This window comes from Heloderma suspectum, chromosome 2 (assembly GCF_057233095.1).
Source record: "Heloderma suspectum isolate Gila_16-S chromosome 2, 16-S_ref, whole genome shotgun sequence".
In the NCBI taxonomy this organism is placed as follows: domain Eukaryota; kingdom Metazoa; phylum Chordata; class Lepidosauria; order Squamata; family Helodermatidae; genus Heloderma; species Heloderma suspectum.
The window spans coordinates 229,784,936-229,810,111 of record NC_139459.1 but is presented as its reverse complement, the minus strand read 5'-3'; the positions used below and the strand labels follow the sequence as shown (position 1 = coordinate 229,810,111).

At 41.9% G+C, this 25,176-nt stretch overlaps 1 protein-coding gene across 1 annotated transcript in view; it reads left to right on the top strand.

Annotated features, from left to right (window-relative positions):
* NTN1 (netrin 1) overlaps window positions 1-25,176 on the top strand; it is a 187,527-nt gene that overhangs the window by 114,341 nt on the left and 48,010 nt on the right. Inside the window, exon 3 of the mRNA XM_084838360.1 lies at window positions 6,656-6,844. Within this exon, the coding sequence (XP_084694486.1) occupies window positions 6,656-6,844 (189 nt within the window). The remainder of the gene's footprint in view (window positions 1-6,655; window positions 6,845-25,176) is intronic.

The window sequence follows — 25,176 nt, the reverse complement described above, 5'->3', positions numbered from 1 at the left end:
CCCCTTCCTAAGTCCATGAAAGGGATGAGGGAAGGATTTGTCTCAAAGGAAACTTTCTCTAAGCCTAATCACCCCTCCTAGCAAATCAATTGTCGGAGGAGGGGATTGGGTTCAGAAAAGCATTATCTGATCCCAGTCTCTATACACATCCCTGTTCCTCCCGTGATCAATTTTGTGGGAAGGAAAGGGAAGTTGGCAAATGTATTAAAAGAGTGCTTGGTTCTCCCCTTCTCCCCCCACCCCTTCTTGCAATTCCTTGCATTTTCCCACTTGTAAAGCATCAGCTTACAAAATACAAAGTAGGTCTAAATAAGAAAATAGCCCGGTGCTAAGTGGGCCCAAAGGAAAACAGGATGCTAGGTAGCAGTGGGAGAAAAGAGTGTCCAGGTATTCAAGAAGCCAGCCAAATGTGTTAAAGAAATCATGAAGATATGGGAAGAAGCCATATCTTCTTGGATTCCTGCAGTGAGCAGGGGGTTGGACTCGATGGTCTTATAGGCCCCTTCCAACCCTGCTATCCTATGATTCTATGATTCTAAGCCTCTTGGGACTCAGAGCACTTCTTATATTTGTGAGCTGTATATTTGCCTCTCCCAAAGCAAGTTGCTCCAGGCTTCTGGAACTGTTTTTCAGGCTTCCGTGGGTTCTCTGTCTGCCCCCCAACAAATTGGCACATGCTCTGCACAAGCAGTTGTTCAGCAGCAGAATGTTTACAAAGCCATCAAAATCAGCAGCTAAGGGGCAAAGCCACCATCACGCCCATCCTCCCTTCAATAGGGTGGTATGTGTTTCATGGGAACGATGGGATACGTTGCTCCTCCCAGGCCTCCATTGGCCTTTACGCTTTAGTCTTTTTCTTATTAAACTTGCTGGCATCATTCATTCTTGGATGTTACTGTAAGGGGGAAATGGTAAGAGTATTTCTTAGCAAGGCCAGTTCTCCCATTGGGCATGATAAAGCACAGCAGGCTAACAAGAGCAATTGCCAAGGAGTGCTGGCTGGGGGCCAGCCCAACCCAGCAGCAAGATATTCAGACACTGGGCATTCAGGGACAGGGTGAAGACAATGGTTCCTAATCCATCCCCCTCCTAATGAAATTAGAGCCTGTATGAGCTGTAATTCCAATGGGCGATGTGATTTGCAGGGCCTGGTTTCTACGAACAGGTGCATGGTGAGGGCAGGGAATAAATAGCTACATATGTGTCTGCTCTCGATCTAAAGTAGTTAGGATGTGTTGTAATGTGTGATAGGACAATGGTGGCAGAACCCCAGACACAACAAAACCCCAGTGAGTTGGCACACTAGAGTAACTGCCCAATGATTACTTTGATGATAAAGAAGCAGAACCCTTCACTGTTATGTTGCTAAATTCTAAACCGAGCCTAAGATTAGAAAAGGGATGGGTGGGGGGGAGGACACAGGGAGATGTAGAAAGCTTGAGTTTTCTGCCAGCTTGGGTAATTGGCTGTGCGGGATCTCTGTTTTCACATTTGTTGTAATAAACAGATATGTTGTTTGTGACATATTGTGCTAGGAGTTGGAAGTTTTGGAAGCAATTCAGGGCAGGGGCAGAGAGAGACTGGAAGGGAAGTAACATTAAAACTGTGCGATAGTAATTGGCAAATCAATGGAGGGAGAGGCATGCTTGGGTTGGATTTGGAGTTTTGCTAATAATACATTAAGTAATCTCTGGAGAAAATCCCATGGGAAAGGGATTTATATCGTTATGGTCATGCAGGAAGGGAAATAAGATATGGACCAATACCAGGACTTCTGTAAGGGGGTACAAATTCCCATCCTAGCTGTTGTTTTCATCTCAGAAGGGATCAGAGGTAACCTATGGGGTGCTGCAGCATAGAACTGTATAGAGTTCACTGAAGGAAGAATGGATATTTATTTTATTTAAAACATTTCTTTGCCACCTTTCAGGGCAGGAGCCCTCCCAAGGTGGCTTACAGCAATAAAACACATAAAAACAGTTAAAATATTAAAAAATGATAAAAACATAAAAACAACAATAAAAGCCAACGATAAAACCAGCAACAATGTTAAAAGCAGTAACAGCAACAATAGCAGTCATATCATAACAAGGCCAAGGCAAAATAATATGTTTTCAAGGCCTTCTTACAAGTCTGCAATGACGTAGCATGGCAGACCTCCGATGGCAGCTTGTTCTAAAGGTGTGGGGCCACTGCAGAGAAAGCCCTCTCACATGTGATCACCCACCTGACTGCTCTCACATGTGAGCAAATGAGGAGGGCCTCTCTTTCTGATCTTTAAGTGCAGGCAGACTAGATAGATATCTCCTGTGGCACACCTTTACTCATTAGAGGCCTATGTATATAGCTGTGCATCTTTCAGTTCATCCAGCCTCACTGACCCAATCAAGAATTACTGGAAATATATTCGCTTAAATTAAATCATGGAGTCAACTTTCATATTTCAGGTTTTGGCATTGAGTAGATTCCCTGTGTGAAATTTATGCATTAAAATTATGAACAGTAAGTGCATCAGAAATATTGACGTGAGCAAAAAAACTGGAATGGCACTGGAGTTGCCAAAAGGCCATTATCTTTAAAGGGTCACCCAACTTTAAAAGGATTGTCTTTTATTCCAAAACGCTGTGGGTTAGATCCGGACTTAGTCATGCTTAGAAGACTAAGGGCACAATCCTATCGAGATAGGTGGCCGCCTCTGAACTCAGAGGCAACCGTCTATCCAAAGTAAGGCAGGAGAAGCACGGAGGGGTTCGTTCCCTCCGCGCTCCTCCTGCCCTGCATTTTTGGCTAGACAGCCAATTGCGTGTCTAGCTTCAGGAGCATGGAGTGGGGAAGAAGGCTGCTGTATGACACATAGGATATGTTGTATGGGCAGTTATGCTTTCCCTGCCCCGGAACACCCCCAGCCATGTCCCTTTCTGCCCACTCCATGCTGCTCTTGCGAGCATGGAGGGCAGGGCTGTTCCGCATTGCCTCTGAGGCAGTATGAAAGTGGGGGGAGGTCAGTTCTCTGGGAACCGACCTCAGAGTGTGGGCTCCGAGGCCAGTTCCCAGAAAACAACATATCCTGTGGCCGTCTAGCCGCTGTCTAGATGCTGTCTAGCGGCCATAGGATTGCTCCCTTAGTCATGCTTAGAATGGACCCATTTTAATCAATGGGACAACCTGGTCCATTGATTTCAGTTCATCTACTCTAAACATGACCAACTTGTTCCATTTATTTCAGTGAGTCTACTCTAATCATGACTAAGTCTGGATCCAACCCTATGGCCTCACTTCAGCTTAAGGTAGTATTGACTAAGTTCTTTGAAGTTAACAGAATAATTTAATTGCAACTAACTTAAGTACCATTACTTTCAATGTGACTTAACCATAACTAATTTTACCTGAATTGGGGTCTGTAGATCTGTGGCACTGTAGAATCTCCACAGAGATTGTTGTCAGCATTTTGATCCTGAATCCCACCAGTTGCATATAGATTATCATGCATTGCTTTAAAGTAGTAGGCCATATAAACTTACTAGGCCTATAGCCTTTTTCTCCAAGGTCTGATTCTCCAGATCAGAATGTTTGGTTGAGTGACTGAAATGGAAGATGCTGTAGTGGGATTGCTAAGGAAGTACAGTAGCATGGCATAGAGCAATACGCTAGTGCTGCTCTATACCTAGAAGGGGGGAGGGGGCGTAACTGACTCACATTTACTCTGCAATTGACAAATCTTCCCCCTAGTTCTGTGCTGTAGGATAAATCAACATTTTTTATTGGTGCAGGTTGTAACATTCCCCCCCCCCCTCCTATGCTTGGAGCAGTTTTTAAACATTTAATATTGGGGAACATTTCCTTTGCTAAAGAAACTACCTTTATTTCACTTGGCTGGTTTACTACTTTGGAACTGAAGAGCCCTGCACCAGACTCGGCAGGCTTCACAATACAGGGAAAGAAAAACAGAATGCATCACAAGAGCCAAACAAATAAAAGTTCTTTCCGCTCAGCTGACCTAATCTCAAACACACAGATAAGTGTTAGGACACCAGTAAGGAACGTATTGGCAGTCAACATTAGAGTTGTGATCTCTAAAAAAGAAAAGTAAAAAGGAGCTACATTTTAATTTTCAGGACTGAAATTTGATAATTGAGCACATATCACACTTTTAATTCCAACTAGCAGCATGAGGTAAACACAGGAAACTACGAGGGATTAGGGTTTTTCTGTTCCAAAGCAAGGTGACGAACCATGAGCCACAACACCTTCATGATAAGCCAAGAGATCCAGATGTGGATTTGCACTGTGTCTATGCATTGTTCAGGGGCACAAAGCAAATAAAAGCAAGGGGGGGACACCAACCTCTAAAATATTTTGCAAAGTACGCCTCTCTGGGGAAACAGCCTTCCTGACTGTTTCTTGCCAGTTCTCAGGGACAGCAGAAGAGAGCTGAAGTTTTGATCAGGCCCTTGTTAAAAACAATAGAAAGATGGGGCATATGCTAGTATGTGGTATTGTGGAGTATCGGTAATCAGGAAACAGAGTTTTGGAATTTTATGACCCATGTGAAGTGATCACAAGATCATGTAACACAAATAAAATGCCCCTTTCCCTTACTACACCTGACCATTCTTTTGTTTACAGAATCAGGTTGATTTAAATTATTAGGTGGCTTTTACCAGTGTTCTCAAGAACATTCAAAGGGTGGATTGGTAATACTAGTCTAGGTTATGTATTTGTGAGAACATTCCATGTTAAATAACCCAAAGTTAAAGATACAGATTAATATAGGATAGGGATTAATAAACTTGTACTGAATAGAAGGTAAACTATTTAACCTTTCACTGTACTGGAATCACTCTCAAAGGGGTATGTAAAGTATGTTAGTAGCTAGCTAAATCTTGTGAATGAATAAACATAAAAGTCAGTCATCTGAATTCTCATACTCCAATGCTGTCACGCTGGTGTTTGATCAAGAAACAGAAGTCAGGAAATTTAGGAGGGAGGAGATGGAAGCAAGATGTTAAAGATGCCTTCGTTTCCCACCCCTACCTCATATCTAGCTTTGGGAGGTGCAGTGAAGAAGGGTGCAATGTATTTCTTATATTTCCCCCACCAAACCTAGGAAATGTTTTGAAGAGGGGATGTCTCTAAGACCAGGGTCACTATGGATTTATGGGGTTACTCCAGGGGCTTGCAGTGCAGCCGTCTTCTAAAGGATTTTTTTTTTAATTGCCGGGGAGATTTGCACAAATGCGCTGAAGTGCAGGCACCCCAGCAGTAACTGCTCCGAAAAGGAGCTGCGAACAGGTGGGAAGCCTCTAACCCCCACTTGTGGACTTCAGTGAGACTTGGGGAAGTGTTGAAAGGGAGAAGACACCGACGGATGTCAGTTCAAGAGGCCTAATAGCTGGAGAATGGCATTGCCAACTGGGAGGTACTGTCCCCCGCTGCACCCCTTTGGCACTCCTTTTCAGAGCACTTCTCTCACATTTTTCTCACCTTTCCAGTGCTTCTAAATTGCGCAAAGGGGCTCATACTTTCCCTTAGTATTGTTTTTTCCCCAGTCCTTCGCAAATGTGTGCAGATTAGCCTATATGCAGTCTCATCTTGTCACTTCTCTTGTATGTTACCTACTCTGCTTCAGCATTCCCTTTAACAGCTGTAACATACCAGGAAATTGGCAAGGCAAGACTACACATATTGGATAGCTGAATCTGTGCTCACTAGCAAAAGACTGGCAAAAACAATTAAAAATATGATCCCATTTAATACTCCCGAAGCACCATTTTTTTTAAAAAAGGTGGCGAATGAGTGAACCTTCCAAAGTGGCAATTCAGCTTCAGTGGAGGGGCGGTCAGTGGCAAGGGAGGCTGCTGGTGGCACTTATGATGTTGTGAAGAGTGGCATAGGCTTTTTTGCTGCTTTTGCCAAGCAGCTGTGTAGCTGCTTCGGACAAGCCACACTGCTGGGTTCAGACATCACGACAAGCCACCCTGAGATCAAGCTATCCTCAACAACCCTACCACAACTCATGGGTTCTCAGGGTGGCCTGTCCATGAAAAACAATCCACACTGAATTTCCCATGCCAGGTTCAGACGTCAGGATAAGCCACATTGACAAGGCTAACAACCCACCATGGCTTAGTGTTACATGTGAACCTGGTCACTGACTACATGGACAATGAAACTGTGGGCAGAGCTGGCAAAGGTCAGATAATATTTTGGAAGTCTCTTTGCTTTCCTTAGACTCCCTAATACCTGGCATGCATAGAGAGGTGGACAAAACTTCTCTCTCATGATGAACCTTCCCCTAGCCACCATAGTGAGCCATACAGTTTTATACCTGCTCTTCGTAAATATAATGAGATTCAGTGTTAGGACACCGCTTTCCATGAGGCCTTCCAGGGGTTGTGTCTGTTGTTAGTGGTTCACGACAACTGAAACAAGCTGTGATGATGCACCTGCAGAACAAGGACCTTTTGCTCTCTGCAATGCTGAATGATATCCTACCTTTGGCTCCAGGCATGCCCAGTGCCTCTTCTGGTCTGTTCAGGTCTGTTCAGATGGACCCAGGACATGCATCATTTATGCCAAGAGTAAAGCTATCTATCATATAAGAGCCACGAGTCACTAGCAGCAATGTTTCTGTTTTTTTCTCCTTTCCTTCCAGCTTGTAACTGCAACCTGCATGCCAGAAGGTGTCGCTTTAATATGGAACTCTACAAATTATCAGGTCGCAAGAGCGGAGGTGTCTGCCTTAATTGCCGACACAACACAGCAGGTCGTCACTGTCACTACTGTAAGGAAGGCTACTATCGGGACATGACTAAACCAATCACCCACAGGAAAGCATGCAAAGGTAGGTGCATCAGGGAGCACCACCAGAAAAAGAAACATCTGGTTTACTCGTCTCTTCCCTCCTCTGCCATATCTACAGGTGTTTTTCTTCTTACAGATGAATTCTGTGCGTGTTTACTCAGACATAGGGCTTTTCTGCACGAGGCTGTTAATCTGCTGTATCTACTTTCGATTTCATCACAGAATTGAGCTTGAAGTATTACATTAAGAGTGTTCCCTTTCCTGCTTTTCCACTACATAACTTCAAGGTGTCACTGTGGTATAACAGAACAGCACAAATACATAAGTGAAAAGGATTAATACTGCATTTTCCCTGTTCTAAAAAGAACTCACCAAAAGTGCTCTTTAAAAACAGAAGCAAAACTGGAAGTGTCATGACACCATCTAAAGAACCTGTAAACAACCATGAGCAGGGAATGATGAGAAAACAATAAATGCTTCATATAGAAAAGCTTGTAAGCTCCACTGCATTCAGTGCTGCATAATCCTGTGTAACTGTGCATAGGGTTGCAGATTTACTGACTTCCAGCCTATTTATTTTCAAAATTACAGATTGTAGCATATGACTTTGCATTTAATCCTTTGACCCCCTTTACCTCTTTTTTACAGCCACACTCATGGTGTGTATGTGTATGGCTTGCTTTTTCTTTTTAAAGGCAGCACAAAGACAGACAGCCTACTTTGTGTCCCCACTGCTGTTTATGGCTCTGGTAAAAAAACAAGGCTTGATATATCTGGTTATACTATCAGCAACTGGTATTACTTGGTTATCTATCAGGAACTGACACTAAAGACATCTGTCACATATTCTGTACACATCCACCCATACATCTGGCAGCATCTGTGCAGTTTAGCTGTACAACACTTCAAGAAAGGGTCTGAAGTAAGAAGCATATAGTGTCGAGGCTTTTGGACATGAACTAGTGCTCTGCGTATGCAAAACTTTGGATTAGGAGTAGTGTGCAGGGCAAAGGTTCTATAAATTTGGTGAGGCAAGAGGCATTTTAAAATCCCGATACTTAAGAGTCTCCCACAACTGTCTGTCTGTCTGTCTTTCTGTCTTCTGTCTGGTATGTAGCAAGAGACCTAGCTATCTAATGGTGGATGCCAAAGGAGAGGCTGTTTTGTAAGTCCTGGACCCTGGAGTCTTCTTTACTTCTTAGAGCTTATCCAGATGTGTAAGCTCAAACATTTTCAGAACATTTTTTTTGTTTTTAAATAAGTAGCACAACACCCTTTGTCAGCTTGAGGTGCTATTCTTCTTAGAACATTGCACTTCGAAGGCTTTTGTGCTTTGGGTGCTGCTGCCGAAGCTCTAGGCCTTGATTGATTCTCATGCTGAGGATCCTAGGCCACAGTAACACCCCCGCCCCCAAGTGAGCTGTTTATCAGGGCTCACAGCTCCTGCGGAGGATTCCATCCTTCAGCTCCTGATGGCTGCGTGACTGACAGTCTCACAACTAGCAGCAACTTTCCCCCACTTCTGTGCTCCAAACAACGATCTCTCCCAGTCCCTCCGTTCAGGAGCCGAAAGATTCACAGGTAGTGGAGAAAATCAGTGGAGGCTGCAAATGGAGTAAAAGGGTTTTCTGTGGGAGTCCCGTCAGAGGCTACAGTTAGAATCTTACTCCTGGTGGAAAGAAACAGCCCTGTTTTCTGCCCCAATTTTTGCCTATTGGGCTGCAGGAGAATTGGAGCAGCACAAGGGATTCCCCCTGCCCCGCTAAAATGGGAGATATGTGGGGCTGTTCAAACCTCTCCAGGTTTCCCACTTCTGTAGCCATTTCCCCCCTTTTTGAAGCTGCATTTGGAAGGTACATAATTTAGCAGTGTGAGACTTGGAAAGCTAGTCCTGACACTGCTATTAGGGGAAGGAGATCTGGGCAGTTTAATTCTGAAAGCTCCACTTGTCTGGACTATGCACAATGTCCAAGGAATCATAATGCTTTCAGGACTTTTAAAAGAAAAAAGATCAGAAGTCTGTTTTGTTCAACTTGTCACAGCTTATCAGCCTTCTTTCCTCCCCCCCCCCCCCAGCACATAAGCAGAGGCACACATACAGAAATGTTGAATGGCTTGGAGCTGCTATTCAGAACACGTGTGACTAGACAAGTAAAAACAAAGACGTGGAAAAGGGACCTCAAACATAAGAGACGAAAGACAAAGGTGTGAATGGATTGTTGAGGTTATTCAGATCAGCAAATGGGCCTCTTACATCAAAAACAAAAACTTGCCTTCCCTCCCCTTTCCACAGGTGTGCATACCAGCAAACATTGGGCTCCATTCAATAGGCTTAGTATCTGAGAGGACAAAGACTATTTCTTTTGCAAATATACATAGACACAGATCTACTATATATATACACACACACACATCAGAATACACACACACACCCCGCCCCAAATATATAAACAGCTTTACTCTCCAGACAAAATAAAAACAAATTAAAAATGTCCTTCATCAAACAGCTCATCATTCAATGATGCGGAAAATCTTACAAAAGCAAAATAAACTTATTTAAAACTGGGGATGATTATGATGCAGAAATGTGCAATTGAATAACAATGTCAGACTTTTTTTTCTTTAACTGGGGGGGGAAGGGTTTGGGGGGGGGGAGAAACAGGACCTAGAAAGAAAATGGCAACCAAACCATGCCCACAAATCATTAGGGGCAGTCAAGATAATATATTTATATCCTGCTTTTCTACTAAAAAAACCCAGAGCACTGTACAGCTTAATCATAAAATCATAGAACATAATATAAAGTACAAATGCAAAACCAATTTCTAAAATAAATTTAAAAAACCCTTAGTACAAGCAACACCTAAAATACAAAACAAAAACAAAACCTAACAGCCAGGGTAAAAGAAGTTACACATTACAACTGGAAGCAATAAAGCTATTATGTGTTGCACATTAAAAGCCTGTCGAAATAAATGTCTTCAAGTTCTGGTGAAAGAGACCGAAAAATGGAGCCTGATGAATTTCATTTTGGAGAGCATTCCAGAGTTACACCACTATGATAGAAAAAGCCCTGTCTATCATGCCCATTCACCAAATCTCTTCAGATGGCACCATCGATAATAACCAGATATGCACACATAAGGCATGCATCTAACATGAGAGTGCTAGAAGAAGTAGATGACCAAATATATGTTGTAAGCAACAGAAATGGCTACTGCGCTAAGTGGACATGAGGTAGTCTTCAGTGCAGGCAGAACCATACCATCACAAAGGGGTGAAGGTGGCAATCAGCGCCCTTTCAAATAAAGGGCACGTGCTGCTCGCTGCAGTGCAGCTGCAGAAACCAAAATTCTACAAACCAGGAAGTCAAATTGATGATGTTCACAATGAGCATGATCTTATTTTCACGTTTCAGTCTGTACATCTGTCTCCATCAGCTCTCCACTGGTCTCTGTCTTGTGCAAGATTTTTCAAGGCATCATATGTCTCCAACATTTTCTCTTATTAAAAAAGATTTGCTTTATGGAGTGGGTAGGTAGACTTCTTCCCCTTTTTTCTCTAAGTTCCCTTGAATCGTATCTCAAACAAATCCATTATTTCTTAGAACGTGCCCTGTCATACTTGAACATACTTTCTTAATGTTTGGTTGCAGTCATCACCCTCTCAAATCTTATCCAATATTACTTGACTAGTTTTCCATTCAGTCAACTCTTTCCTTTCTGTTAAGCTGTTACACATTCTTCTCCAATGCCACATTCAAAAGCCTCGTTTACTCCCCCCCCCCATTTTATGTTATGTTGAATCACTTTTGATGTATTAGATGCAAACTCTGTTCAGCACCAGCAGAAGTGGTAATATCTTATACAAGATAGAGCCACCCGCACTATAGTTAAGCATGCTATTCTTTATCCTAACTGCAAACGAATACAAAAGTGAAGGGAAGGAAGAGTGGGATACTGGCAGGCAGGGGGGTAGGTGAAGGAAAGCAGTTTGGAATGTATTTTGTGTATAGAGACAGGGAACTGTGAACAGGCAAGAGCCTTGCCCACTGGAAGCTCCTCTGAGACACACACACACACACACACACACACACATGATACGCACAAATCTCAGTGCTTTTAGCAGATGTTGCTTACGCATATAAAATGTTATATTTGGAACCAAGCGGACTAAAACTGAAAGCTGAGATTCTCAGGAATATGGCAACAGGAGCCAAATTTTGAAATTCATGGAATAATTGCAGCCATATAGAGTGACCTTGTTTATGCTCTCCAAACTCTGTCTCTTTGCTAGGGCAGGGCCTTGTGCTTCAGCTAAGAGTGTATCTGTGGGAGGCAGATGTATTGTGCACCCAACTCATTCATCTCATAGAAAAGAAACATGCCCAACTAATGTGGGCCACTCAGAACAGCCTGAACCCTTTGAATAAACTGTGATTTCAGCTGCAGAGAGCAAGTGGGGCGGGGGGGCAGGGAGGGCAAAACAGCCACACCACTGAATGTGGGCACTAAAGGGGGAGGGGAAATGAAAAGATTGCTTGACATCATTACTTGGCAGGTTCGGAATCCACAAGAGCAGGCAGTTCAGAAAGACCAAAGAAATTCAAGCCTGCGTTGGAGGGAAGCAACTTTGACACAACCATTTTAATATTTTTCAAGCGGCTCTGCCTTCCTGAGGGGAATAACATTCTCATTGGTAAACTGTTAGCAGAGCATAGAATCACTGAGTGGATCTGTTTGGTAATAAAGCTGACACTTAATTTAAGGTTGAGTCCCAGACCAAGTAACAAGGTTGCAACCAACAAAGAGAAAGCTGAACACACAGTGCCCTTCCTAGTAGAAAATGAGGGGACAAGAGACATGCAGAGAGAAAGAGAGGTAAGACCCTTTGAGTATTTTCTTGCAGCACTCTGCGAGAACCTTTCTCGCCTCCATTTATAGACTCACAGAGATGGAATTTTACACAGAAGTTATTGCATGGTCAGGATCTCTGCACGGAATAAACAGAATCACTAGATATTCAAAGAGAACTCTACTGCATTCTTCCTCAGTACTTCCATCATAAGCAAACCTAATGCCTTAGACTCACTTGAGTATTATTTTGTGACCTTTGCCATCTTGCAGGAGGCCTTTGCTTCCTTCAAGGAACTTGAGCATGTCACCAACCTGGTGCCCTCCAGATGTTTTGGACTTCAATTCCCAGCATTCCTGATCATTGGCTAGGTTGGCTGGGTTGATGGGAGCTGAAATACAAAACATCTGGAAGGAGCAGTTTGGGAAAGGCTCATGTATGTCATGGCAGTACCTTGGGAAAGGCAGGACTTCATGAATTTGGATGCTATACTTCTAGTACTGCCTAGAACCAGGACATTCAGAGGAAAAGAAGCATTCAGTTAACACAAAGGGACCAAGGACATATTCAGGAAGGAAATAGGGAATTCCCTATTTTCCCAACCAGTTGACTGGCTTCCTGCTATAAAAAGACTATGATTCACATGAATATTCCACATATCCAAAGGACTTTTTCTTAAGTGTTGGAATTAAGCATTTTGAGAACCTCAGCGTTCTTTTAATGTGGAGAAATGTTTGAAAACATATGAGCAATGGGGTTTCAGTGCCTTACATAGTCTCCTGCACCGGGCAACCCTTCCCTGACATTTTGCTTCCATAGCCCAAACACATCTAGTCTCCATTCCCTCCTGCCATTCTTTACATACTTACCCAAAAGTTTCATATTATGTATTCATTTATTTCTTACTTTTCTATACAGCCCCATAGCCGAAGCTCTCTGGGCAGTTTACAACAATTAGAAACACAAAATACATAATAAAATACAATATAAATTAGAAAAGTTTAAAACTACAGTATAAAAATACAAACCAAAATAAAACTTAGCATGAATGCAGATGATTTAAAATACAATAACAGATTTCAAACAACATAGCCAAAAGACTAAAATGCCTCGGACAATAAAAAGGTCTTCACTTGGCACCAGAAAGAGCACAACATGGGCTCCAGGCAAGCCTTTCTGGGAAGCTCATATAAGATTATATGAAAAAATTGATTTTGGCTGAGTCTTAGAACAGGTTTTCTTTCACAGGCTGCATGCTGAGGAGAGAGGGCTTTTTAGCATGTATACCCTGGCTTTTTCTCCTCTCTACATAGGCCTAGTGTCATACAAGGCAGATGAGGTGATGAACCTGTTTCTCAGCTATACCACTTTAGATCACAGGTGAGGGCTCATGTGATTGAATCACATACAAAATATTCCATACAGAATATTCTCAACACAGTACACAAAGAAAACCAGATGCCACAGAGAAGGGTTCTAGTCTCAGCTTTTCCCTGATACCTAGTTTTCTATGTGCAGGGAATTTTTGTATTGCATAAATTTTCAGTCCTCCCACCACCATCTATAATGACATTGTGGAGCCTGGAAACAGATTTACTACCTCACTTGTGTTTCTGAGAACTAGACCTTATTGTCTGCTCATTCTTCTAGAGCCTGGACTATTCATTTTGTGTGGCTTCTTAACACAATTAATCAGTATCAATGCAACTCTGTTTGCCCCTAGGTGGATCTCAGGAGCAAAGTGCTGTAGGGATGATAGAAAATTGTGGGTCCTTTAGGTGAAAACTACCAGCGCAAAACCAACTCAGTTCACCATAAAAAGTCAAAACCAAGACATGAGACAAGAAGGAATTACTGCAAAAAGGCTGAACCCAAAGTGCCTGTTGAATATTTGCTCATTGTCTCATCACAGTAGATTTAATGTCATTAATTTGCTTAACAAAGTGGTTGCACCAAAAAAGGGTTCTCAAGGGTGCCCCATAGAAGTTTCCATTGACATAATAATACCCTTGTTCTTTTTCTGTTATCAGGATAGAAATCAATATATGGGTGTGCAATTATTGTTATTGTTGTTATTATAATTTTTCTTAGAATCTAAATAGACTGTATACAATGGCATTGATTTGATTTTATTCCTTGAGAAAAAATGTCATGTTTGTGCAATAGTTTCATGTTGTTTTAAATCGAGCAAGAGGAAGTTATCCAGGATAGGCCAGGATCATGTGGTGGCTAGTGCAAGGTGGATCAGCATTTAAAACATGGCCAATAGCCAAGTGAAGCAAATGCCCATTCCCAACATAACCAGTGCTCATGACTCTATGAGTCTGATTAATTAATTAATTAATTTTATTTCATTTCTATACCGCCCAATAGCCGAAGCTCTCTGGGCGGTTCACAAAAACTAAAACCAAACAACACACAATAAAACAATTTAAAATATATAGAACATTAAAACCACAATATAACAATACAACCACAATAAAACCTAGCAGCAGTACAGGAGTTTAAAATACAGATTTAAAACAGCAAAGATAAAAATTTAGAAAGCTAAAATGCCTGGGAAAATAAAAAGGTCTTCACCTGGCGCCGAAAGGAGTACAATGTAGGCGCCAGGCGAACCTCACTAGGGAGCTCATTCCAGAGCCGGGGTGCCACAACAGAAAAAGCCCTCCTCCTAGTAGCCACCCGCCTCACTTCCTTTGGCAGGGGCTCACGGAGAAGGGCCGCTGATGATGATCTTAAGGTCCGGGCAGGCACATATGGGAGGAGGCGATCCTTCAGGTAACCTGGCACCAAGCCGTTAAGGGCTTTGAATGTTAACACCAGCACTTTGAATCAGGCCCGGAAATGGACTGGCAGCCAGTGCAGCTGGAAAAGTACTGGCGTAATATGAGCTCGCAGGCCAGTCCCTGTTAACAATCTTGCTGCCCTATTTTGGACCAGCTGAAGTTTCCGGACCGTTTTCAAAGGCAGCCCCACGTATAACGCATTGCAGTAATCCAGACGAGAAGTTATCAGAGCATGGATAACTGTAGCTAGGCTATCTCTGTCCAGATAAGGGCGTAGTTGGTATACCAGCCTCCGTGCCACTGAGTTCACCTGTGCCTCAAGTGCCAGTTCTGGATCCAAGAGCACCCCCAAACTACGAACCTGATCCTTTAGGGGGAGTGCAACCCCCTCCAGAACAAGTTGAATAATTTCCATGCAATGGGGCAGCCACTGTAAAACACAGACCACGGTGTCTTGTTCTACCACACAGGGATGGATGACTGAGGGATAGACAATTAAATGCTTATCTCCTTTACATTCAGTCAGTTGTTTTGTGGAGTATGCCAAATATCTGGAAAATATTAAATTCTGTTAAAGTAAATGGGTGAGTATATGAAGTTCTCTTGACTCCTGAGTGTAAGGGCAACACACTGGTGGATTTTTCTTTTCTTTTAGCCATGTGGGCTAAATAACATAGTAGTTTACTGTAGAGAATGACATAGTAGTTTACTGGCTGGAAGCCCCTGCCTCTGTAGCAGCTCAACCCTATTTAGCAGTAGTTCATTGTGGTTGCTTTCTGTTATGTAATGCAAACTGACTAATCTGGTATTTTGCATGAGGGCGGATTCCTCTGAGGAAAAACTTTGTCAAACATTACTCTTGTCAATCTAGTACCCTCATGTATTTGGTTCTTTATGTTTTGTTTTTAGACTATTTAAAAACACTTGGCCTAAAATAGGTTTGTGAAAAGTTACCATCTAACAGTCTCAGCCATTTCTCCATTGATAACAATATTGATTTCCACCAGGCTGGGCTTTCCAGAAATATCACGTGATCTAAAAAATTAACCCACTTATTGCATTTGCCATCAGCTTTACCAGCAACTCACCTTCCATCCTATATACCAGAGAATGTTTCTCTGTAAGACTTGATTCTTTTAACCATTTTATGCTGATTCATTTGCATTTAATACATTTAAACAAATACGCCTAATAAAATGTCAATGCCTTGTGATAGTAAAAGTGATGTAGTGGTCTGCCAAGTAAGCATGCAGCAGATTTAATCATTCTTGCAAGTATATGTTGGCTGGTATGAACCTGTAACTTCTGCCATTCTGTTAAGAATCTATGTGGGGAGTTTGTATATAACAATGCAATTTCATCCATTCACTCTAACAGACATGCTGTGCTAAACTGCTTTCCCTCATCCTTGTGCTTCCCATCTGTCACTCTACCATACCACCTGAGCTGGTATTTCTGAATGTGCAATAATTCACTGCTGAAAGAAAAGAGAAAGATTGACAGCACAATCCTATATATATATAAGTACGCCCCATTGAGTTCATTGAGACCTATGCCCAGGTGATAGGATTGCAATTTGAGTTACTTGATTTTAAGAAGTATGTTTGACCCTGAAGTTATATAAATTTATTTATTTTTACTTACACATCTGCATTAAGGTTTTTTTCCTTCCTTTTTAACCATATATACAGTGGATATACATAGTCAGTTGTCAAATTTCAGCATCATCTTAAAACATGTTAATATTGTTACAGTGTAATTTTTTAAGTCCTAGTTGGTAGAAACATGAAAATTAATTTCAGATTTTGTTCTGAAAATAACACTTTATAGTTTTATAAGAGAAACTGATAAATGAAGAGCTATTTGCTTTAAAAGCTCTATCAGTGAATGACAAATGAACAGGGCTACAGTTATTTTTTATTGTTTAAGTTCCATGTCTTTTAAATGGGTAGAAGAGAATCACACAACCTCTTATTTGGGCAGGTTTATTTAAAAATCAGGATAGAACCCATAGAAGCAAAAGAATCAGTGGAATGGATGATAATGTGAGCATTTTAATAGGAGGAAACAAAATATGAATTAAATGGTTAATATTTTTAATGACTCTAAAATGGTGCTAGAAAGACACCCCCCGCTTAAAAAAAAGAGATTACTTTAAGTCAGAGAGAATAATGCGTCCTTGTTACTTGTTTGAAAATTTCGTCAGTACTGCTAGCTTTTTGTAAAGAAAGTTTTAGCTGGTTTCCCTCAATTCTCTACCATATGGAGAACCCAATACCAAACAAATTAAAAAAAATTGCTAGGCTAGCAAGCATGATGAGCCCATTACTGCAGCTTGGCAACAAGCCACACAACAGGAAAAGAGATGACAGATTGAGTAGGGATATCACATGAAGTGGCAGGGTTGGGATCATGCCAAGGCCTACCAGGGCACAGCCTGGAAGCGTAAAAGGAGCCAAGCTGCTACTGGGTGGTCAAATGCAGAAATGAAATGCCAGTGGTTCAAGAAAGCATTTTGGTGAGAGAAGAGGGATAGAAATCAGATTCTCATAAATTAAAGCAAGAAAGAGTTGTTGTGTTAGCATTGGAGTGGTAGCGTGATTAAGGCCTGATCCAAGACTCCTGTTTTCACCCTCTCTCCCCCCATCCTAATTGCGGTCCCTGCCCCATGTCAGCAAGAGCCTTAATTTCTAACAAGGCTTCCACGTTAAAGCAAAACTAAGTATCTCTTTTAATGAGTCTTGTAACAATATGTTAGGTGTATCTGAGCATCTGCACATTATTTTACATTTGTCTGCAGCATGCGTGTATGCTTGGCTACCAAGCTATATCACCCGCCACCCTGATATCCCCCCTGCTGCAACTCAGTACTCCAGGCTGTCATCTCTGAATCCCTTTCTTTACCCCTAGTTGATGGGCTAGACGGACCAATGGCATGACTGAATTTAAGGCAGCTTCATAGGACCTTATTATAAGACAGATGAAGTTGTGTGTGGGAGAAGTGAGCTGGGAAATCCCCCGTTCAAATTTTGCCTCACCCTTATACTGAGTAACTTTAGGCAAGCAACTGTTCCTCACAGTCATTTCCCCCTTGCTCCCCCTCAGTCTGCAATATGGGGATGATAATAATACTGACCAACCATCAAGCGTTGATGAACAGCAAGTAGTACTAGTATAAGGATACCACTGGCCTTCCTTTCACTATGTCTCTCCCTCAGTTGAAGTTCCCCATGAGAGGGAGGATGCTTATGGTCTACTACCTAGTTAGAGGCACTACTCACTTCTAAAAATATTATCATGCTTTTATTATTGCAACATATATTTGGCAAAAAGTTTATTAATCAGTGCAGAAAGGCTGTGGCACAGAAGAGATGCGGTTGCATTGCTCCAGCTGAAAATGTCAGAGCCAGTTCCAGCTGGAGATCTATGTATGAACAGACTGACTTGGTTTGCATGATGTGACAGCCCACTATGGCTTATTTACCCATGGGGGCTGTCATGTTGTGCCTGGCGCCTATGGGCGCCTGGCTTGCCATGGCTTGTTGTGGCATGCGAACCCAGGCAGGAGCGGTTGTTTGAGGTTTAGACAACTCTCAAATAACCCATTGCTTGTTTTACATGACGTATCTCTAGTAGTCTCTAAGGGGGTGAATTTAAGATTGCAGGTCCCTTCATGAAGGAAATCAAAGGTAGAGGGGAAACAGCTGCTGCTTATCAGCCGTTCTTGTCCACCGGAAGTCTTGTGCAGGTAGCGTACTTCAAAGTGAGAAGCCCTATTCCCTCTCTTCATCTCTTCTGTTTGGCAGAATGCATTCATACAGAGCGATTCCTCTGTGTGACTAAATAGATATATATTATTGATTCAGGAATGGCTTCATCTTCAGGTACCAGCCTGTTCTGTTGAAGGACTGGATGTGCTGTAGGGCAGCCAGCATACATGAACACATACAGAACTCTATGAAAAGGCAAAACAGTATGGAGTGTGTGTGGACTATGGCAGTCATAAGATGCTGCATTAGAATGTGCGGCTTGCTGCCTCAACTGGGTCTGTACCAGTAATCGTGCCACGCCCCATTGTACAAAATATGCATTATTGGAGCTCCCCAGGAAGGATATGAAACAGGACACTTCTCCTCTTTTGCTTCCTCTTAAGTACAGCATCGCTTTATTTTGATTTCCCTGTATCCCTCCCACATCTCCTTTATTGAAAGCGTGAGGTAGATAGGGAAGCTCCAGATCACCTTCCTCTGTAAGCCTGTTCTGTTATGCACTGTATGTGGAGTTGGTTCTGTAAGCCCCTTTGATTAATTTCAGCTCTGATATTTGCCAGGCTACTGATACTAATGTAATTCTATTGAAACAGAGCCCCTCTCGGGTTTTATAGCATTGCTGTAAAACTTCTGCACACAGGGGAAAGGATTTCCATGCTTTTGATGAAAAAATGATGAATGATATGAACCATGAATGCACTCACGTTCCACTTGCCAATGTAAACCTGGTGAGGAGCAGTGGAATTTAGCATGTGGAAAGGCAGCAAGTTGGCTTAATGCAGGCTAAACTTTTAATTAAGAATGCCAATCTTCCTCCTAAATTTCTGTTCCAGATATTCTCGGCCAAAATGTAACGCTTCAGCAAACCATCATTGCTCACCTTGGAAGCAGTAGCTGCTGCCATTCTCACATGCACAGAGGTCTGAGGCTTCCTTAATGAAAAGAAATTAGACCAAACCTTCATCCAGTTTTCTGTTAAGTACACCCATATTTTGATCTCGAGGTATTTGCACACCATTTTGATATCTCCATATCAGATATGCTGTGCTCAAGTTCATTTTATTTTCAAATGGCCACAACAGTCTTAAAAGCAAAGTTCATTATAGCTGCTGCTGCTGCTGCTGTTGTTATTATTGCCTGCCCTTTTTCCTTCTTGCAAAGAACCCAAGCAGCTTACGTGGTCCTTCTCTTTGTTTTATCCTCACAGCAACCCTGTGAGGTAGGTTAGGTTAAGGGTCAGTGACTGGCCAAAAGTCACCCAGCGAGCTTCATGGCTGAGTGGGGACAAGAACCTTGGCCTTCCGAGTCCCAGTCCAGTACTCCAACCACTACACCACACTGGCACATTTAGCAACAGCAGCAGCAGAAACAACAACAACAATTTATTATTGTTATCATTATTATTATCAAGATACATTGACAAAGGGCCTGCAACATTATAATACATCACTGCCACAGCAAACAAGCATTTCTGAATTATACTATCAAAAGAAGATAAATGCATGCAGTAAAATTTGAGGTAAGATAAAGTGTCATAGTGACTTCATGGCTTGGAAGCAATGCTTTTCCAATTGTTAAAATACTTTTAAAATCAATAATACCTACAGTTAAAATTATTGTAACCCAGTTGGAAAACATTACTTCCAAATCATGAAGTCACTATGACACTTCAGTCACTCCTGCCATTTGGTGTGTTTTATAGAGCAGCTTTACAAAATCCCTCAGAATCACAAACAAGCTACAGTTTCTCATTTGTAATCTTTGTTGATTTAAAGTTTTCATTGTTGTTGTTTTTTGCATCAGGTACTCTAATCCTTTGTATACCTAGTAATAGAAATACCCTTATCTCTCCCCCAGGCTCCACCCAGGTCATTCCACATCCTCAGTTCCTTTGCTAATTTATCATGCTTGGGGCAAAATCCTGAATGCCCTGCAACCACAGTGAGTCCCCCCACCCCACCCCTGCAAGCCATCTGATTTATTTTGCATTAAGAGTTTTAGTAGGGTTTTAAATCCATAAATTGCAAACAAACTCATGTGCACCTCAGTCCCGTGCATGCTTAGTCAGAAGTAAGCCCCACTGAATACAATGGGACTTATAAGTGTGCCTAGGATTGCAGCCTCAATATTGTCATTTTTCCAGTTATCTAAAAAAACCTAGGTTCCAGTTTCCTGGAATCTTATGGTCCATCCACAAACATATATGATGGTACTGACGTCCTGGCATTAGTCCGCAGTTTTCTTGAAAACAGAGGAAGAAGGATAAGAGAAAGGGAGAAAAGGAAAAGGAAAAGAAGAAGAGGAGAAAATCATTCCTGCTCTGGAAAGCACAAATACAAAGTTGTGAATGTTTTGCCCTTTGCTCTCTGTCATCTATGCACTTCTGCAGCAGGGGCTGCAGCCCTTGTTCCTTGAATATAAATTCAGTAAACTAAAGGTTTCTCTACATGAACACTACAAAGAAGTCATACTGATGCCAAAAATCCACTCGTTCTGCAGATGTCTTAAAGCTCTAGAGAAGCCAATAGTTTCAAACACTTCCACCCAGATTACATCTAGTACAATTTTGAGTCCAAGAAAGGATCAACCAGTCACTTTCCCTTTAGAACTTTTACACTTCATATGGTGATGCTCTGGACCTTCAATTCTGGCAGGTGGTCTCTTCCCCAACAACTTTTCACTCTTGTCTCCTCAGGGTAAGGGCTTGAGCTTTCTGTTTCTATAAAGGGACGCGAGGCCACAAGGCAGTGAATTTACTCCTCAGGCCTAGTATTGCTCTACAAGACTATGGCTGAATCTGCACATAACAGTTATACCATTATCATACTATTATCATAATTATTGGTGCCCATTGGTGTCATGTGTACCAATAGTTATGATAATAGTATGATAATGGTATAACTGCAATGTGTAGATTCAACTTAGGTTACACTTAAAGCTGCTTTCCCCAGCATGCCTAGTTAAAGATTCTAAGACATCATCTCTTGGATTTTTAGGAATTTATGAAAGCCTGTCATATTTCCCCTTGCATGTCAAATGTAAAACAGAAAGATCTTTGGGGGAAAACAAGGATGATGCTTTTCATGGACCTTCATAAAGGCCAAAAAGACATCTGGACATAAACGGGACAAAGATTTCTTGGAACCGAGTCTGACCTCCGGTGTGATTCCCAGAACATTGTGCTAACATGTCCGCTAGACATCCCCTGTGACATAGCCCAGTCAGAAAATGGTTGAGAAATATTCAGGGGTTCCCTGCTTTGTGATTGTATCTTGGTACACGTGCTTCTAGCTTCTGGAGTGTAGAAGCTCTGCACTTGCACAGATGCTCTTATTTGTCATAGCTTTGGTATTTGGCTTCAGGAAACAGATTATTTCACAGAAGAAAATGTAAGCAGGGCCCAAATCGGCCACCACCCGAGAAGAGGTATTGTGGAGAGGGAAAAGTTCATAGTTAAGAGATGCTGTTTATTTAGGATTTCTGGATGGCAAAGCCCGACTTCACAACAATGTTTGTATCCATCATATTTAGCCAATTCAGATGATCAGACTTGTTACTGACATGTCATCTTGTGGAATAAAGTAATCAAATGAACTAAGTGAAATTGATGAACCATTGAGCAAAAACAATAACAGCAGCAATACGAATCCACCTAGTTGACACCATCACTTGGCAATGTCATTTGCTGTCCCAACGCAAGCCACCAAAAAACAATAACAGAAAGCAAGAAAAGATCAAAGAAGGCGAAATTATGAAGGAGGCTATATTCCAAACCATAATATTGATCAAAAGCACTGAAAATGCAGGTACTGCTAAGCTTTTTGTCTTCCCTCTAAGAAATAATAACAAACCAAAATATTACAATTTTGCTGTAATAAGCATCACAAGCAATCAGTGATTCTGTGTGTAAAATCAGGACAATTTAATAATGTTTATAAATATGCAGAAAGACAAAAATATTAATATAACGGGAATCTAAAGAATGGAAGTGGAGACAATAAATTTCACACGTGGTTTGTATGAATTCCCACAAGAACATTGAATGTGGAATTTTAGGGGAAATGAGAAAGGCTGACAACCTCATGGAGAAATTCATAGTAGTAGAACCAAGACCTGAGCTTCAGTTCTGTTCACACTTCCTTGTGTGAAAATCATACTGAATTCCATTAGAAGTAGGACTTCTAATAGAAAGACAGATCCAAAGAACAGGAAACACCCTTACGACAATAGTGAGGTGCCAGTATTAACATACTGTATAATCAGAATGTGGACCACAATCATCCCTTCCCTCACATGGTTGGGGAGTCTGAGTGTTTCACACACCACTGCTTCTACAACATAACATGTGATGTGGATTGAACATGCATACATATGTGCGTTCTCCACCACTGTCCCTACTTGTGAAGAAAGGGTTCAGTGAATAGTGTATTTAGTGACAATATAGTTGCTGTAGCCAAATAACCAAATAACACAATATGTTAAGAAATGAGAATCTTCAGTCGTTTCTAAGCCAGTTATACATATCTTCCATTTTTAATACCTTGTTGTTGTTCAGTCGTTCAGTCGTGTCCGACTCTTCGTGACCCCATGGACCATAGCACGCCAGGCCTTCCTGTCCTGCGCTCTCTCCCGGAGTGTGCTCAAGTTCATATTCATTGCATCGGTGATGCTATCTAGCCATCTCATCCTCTGCCGTCCCCTTCTCCTTTTGCCTTCAATCTTTCCCAGCATCAGGGTCTTTTTCAGTGACTTTTCTCTTCGCATTAGGTGGCCAAAATATTGGAGCTTCAGCTTCAGTATCTGTCCTTCCAATGAGCACTCAGGGTTGATTTCCTTTAGGATGGAGTGATTTGACCTCCTTGCAGTCCAGGGGACTCGTAAGAGTCTTCTCCAGCACCACAGTTCGAAAGCATCAATTCTCCTGCTCTCAGCCTTCCTTATAGTCCAGCTCTCACAGCCATACATTACTACTGGGAAAACCATAGCTTTGATTTATTTTATTTTATTTTATTTTATTTATTTCATTTCTATACCACCCAATAGCCGAAGCTCTCTGGGCGGTTCACAAAAATTAAAACCAAACAACACACAATAAAACAATTTAAAATATATAGAACATTAAAACCACAATATAACAATACAACCACAATAAAACCTAGCAGCAGTGCAGGAGTTTAAAATACAGATTTAAAACAGCAAAGATAAAAATTTAGAAAGCTAAAATGCTAAAATGCCTGGGAAAATAAAAATGTCTTCACCTGGCGCCGAAAGGAATACAATGTAGGCACCAGGCGAACCTCACTAGGGAGCTTATTCCAGAGCCAGGGTGCCACAACAGAAAAAGCCCTCCTCCTAGTAGCCACCCGCCTCACTTTCTTTGGCAGGGGTTCACAAAGAAGGGCTGCTGCTGATGATCTTAAGGTCCGGGCAGGCACATATGGGAGGAGGCGATCCTTCAGGTAACCTGGCACCAAGCCGTTAAGGGCTTTGAATGTTAACACCAGCACTTTGAATCGGGCCCGGAAATGGACTGGCAGCCAGTGCAGCTGGAAAAGTACTGGCGTAATATGAGCTCGCAGGCCAGTCCCTGTTAACAATCTTGCTGCCCTATTTTGGACCAGCTGAAGTTTCCGGACCATTTTCAAAGGCAGCCCCATGTATAACGCATTGCAGTAATCCAGACGAGAAGTTATCAGAGCATGGATAACTGTAGCTAGGCTATCTCTGTCCAGATAAGGACGTAGTTGGTATACCAGCCTGATTATATGGATCTTTGTCGGCAAGGTGATGTCTCTGCTTCTTACTATGCTGTCTGGGTTTGTCATAGCTTTAGCTTTTTAATACCTTCACAGTGGTAAAATACAGATCTGAAAAAGTTACGCATACAATATATTGGGGAGGCAATTGATTTGGGCCATGGGCACATGTGGCAATTTGAGAAACTGTCCTGGGCACCACCATAAAATGGCTGTCGTGAGAGGCATGACAAAGGACAAGTAACCTGCCCCAAAGACTGAGTAGAAGGCATGGGCGTGGTCTGATTCCCAACATACTAAACTCCTCTGCACCCACAGCTTTCAACACCAAGTGAAACCTATTTCACAGCTGCCAGTAAGAAAATGTGTTAATTGAAGAAAAAAGTGGGAGGGGCAGGGTACCTTAGTGGGTGCCAAGAAAAATGTCTGGGGGCACATTGTTGCCCATGGGCACCACATTGACTATGTGCAATGCATAGGTACGGAGAGCTCATAAGCCAAAATGATGTTGATTAGTGAAAAGGTGTAACATAAATTTAGGCAATTGACCTCTGAAGAAGCACTGCATGGTGTAAAATCATGCATCTAAGTAGCACATTGGTTGGAATACTGAACTTTGGTCTTTACAAAGGTACAGCTTCCTATGTAACAAAAAGGTGCTAATTTCGAAGTATGCAAGTCCCCTATGTTACTCATACTCATGTTAACTAGTCACATTCTAAATCTATATCTAGCTTGACAGAGGCCTTCTTATTTTCTGCATATCTCAATAGATGTACACATAGAGATTAGTGACTGAAAATTATTGTGACAGAGATTTAAAAAATGCATTTTTGGTGAATTGGCTTGTCTAACCTGTTTTTGGTTAGACATATCCCAGCATGTGTTAACATTGTTGACTGGTTGATAATGGGTCTTCTAAACGTAAGACTATGAGCCTCCTAGTGAAAGACCAAAAAGAAAAGGAAGTGGGCTGGGGGGTGGGGTGGGGAGCCCTAGACTAAATTCAAGGCTGGGCCTAGAAATAAAATTAGAGGTGGTACATTCAAACATGGTTTGCATGGCTTAGTGGGTTATCATTGATTAATTAACCCACGATTATCCATGGCATGTGTAGGATGCATGCAGCCACCGTTTTGAATGTGTGATCTCTGATCATGGCGAACAGGGGTTGCAGCATGTCATGCAAACCTAGTCATTGTG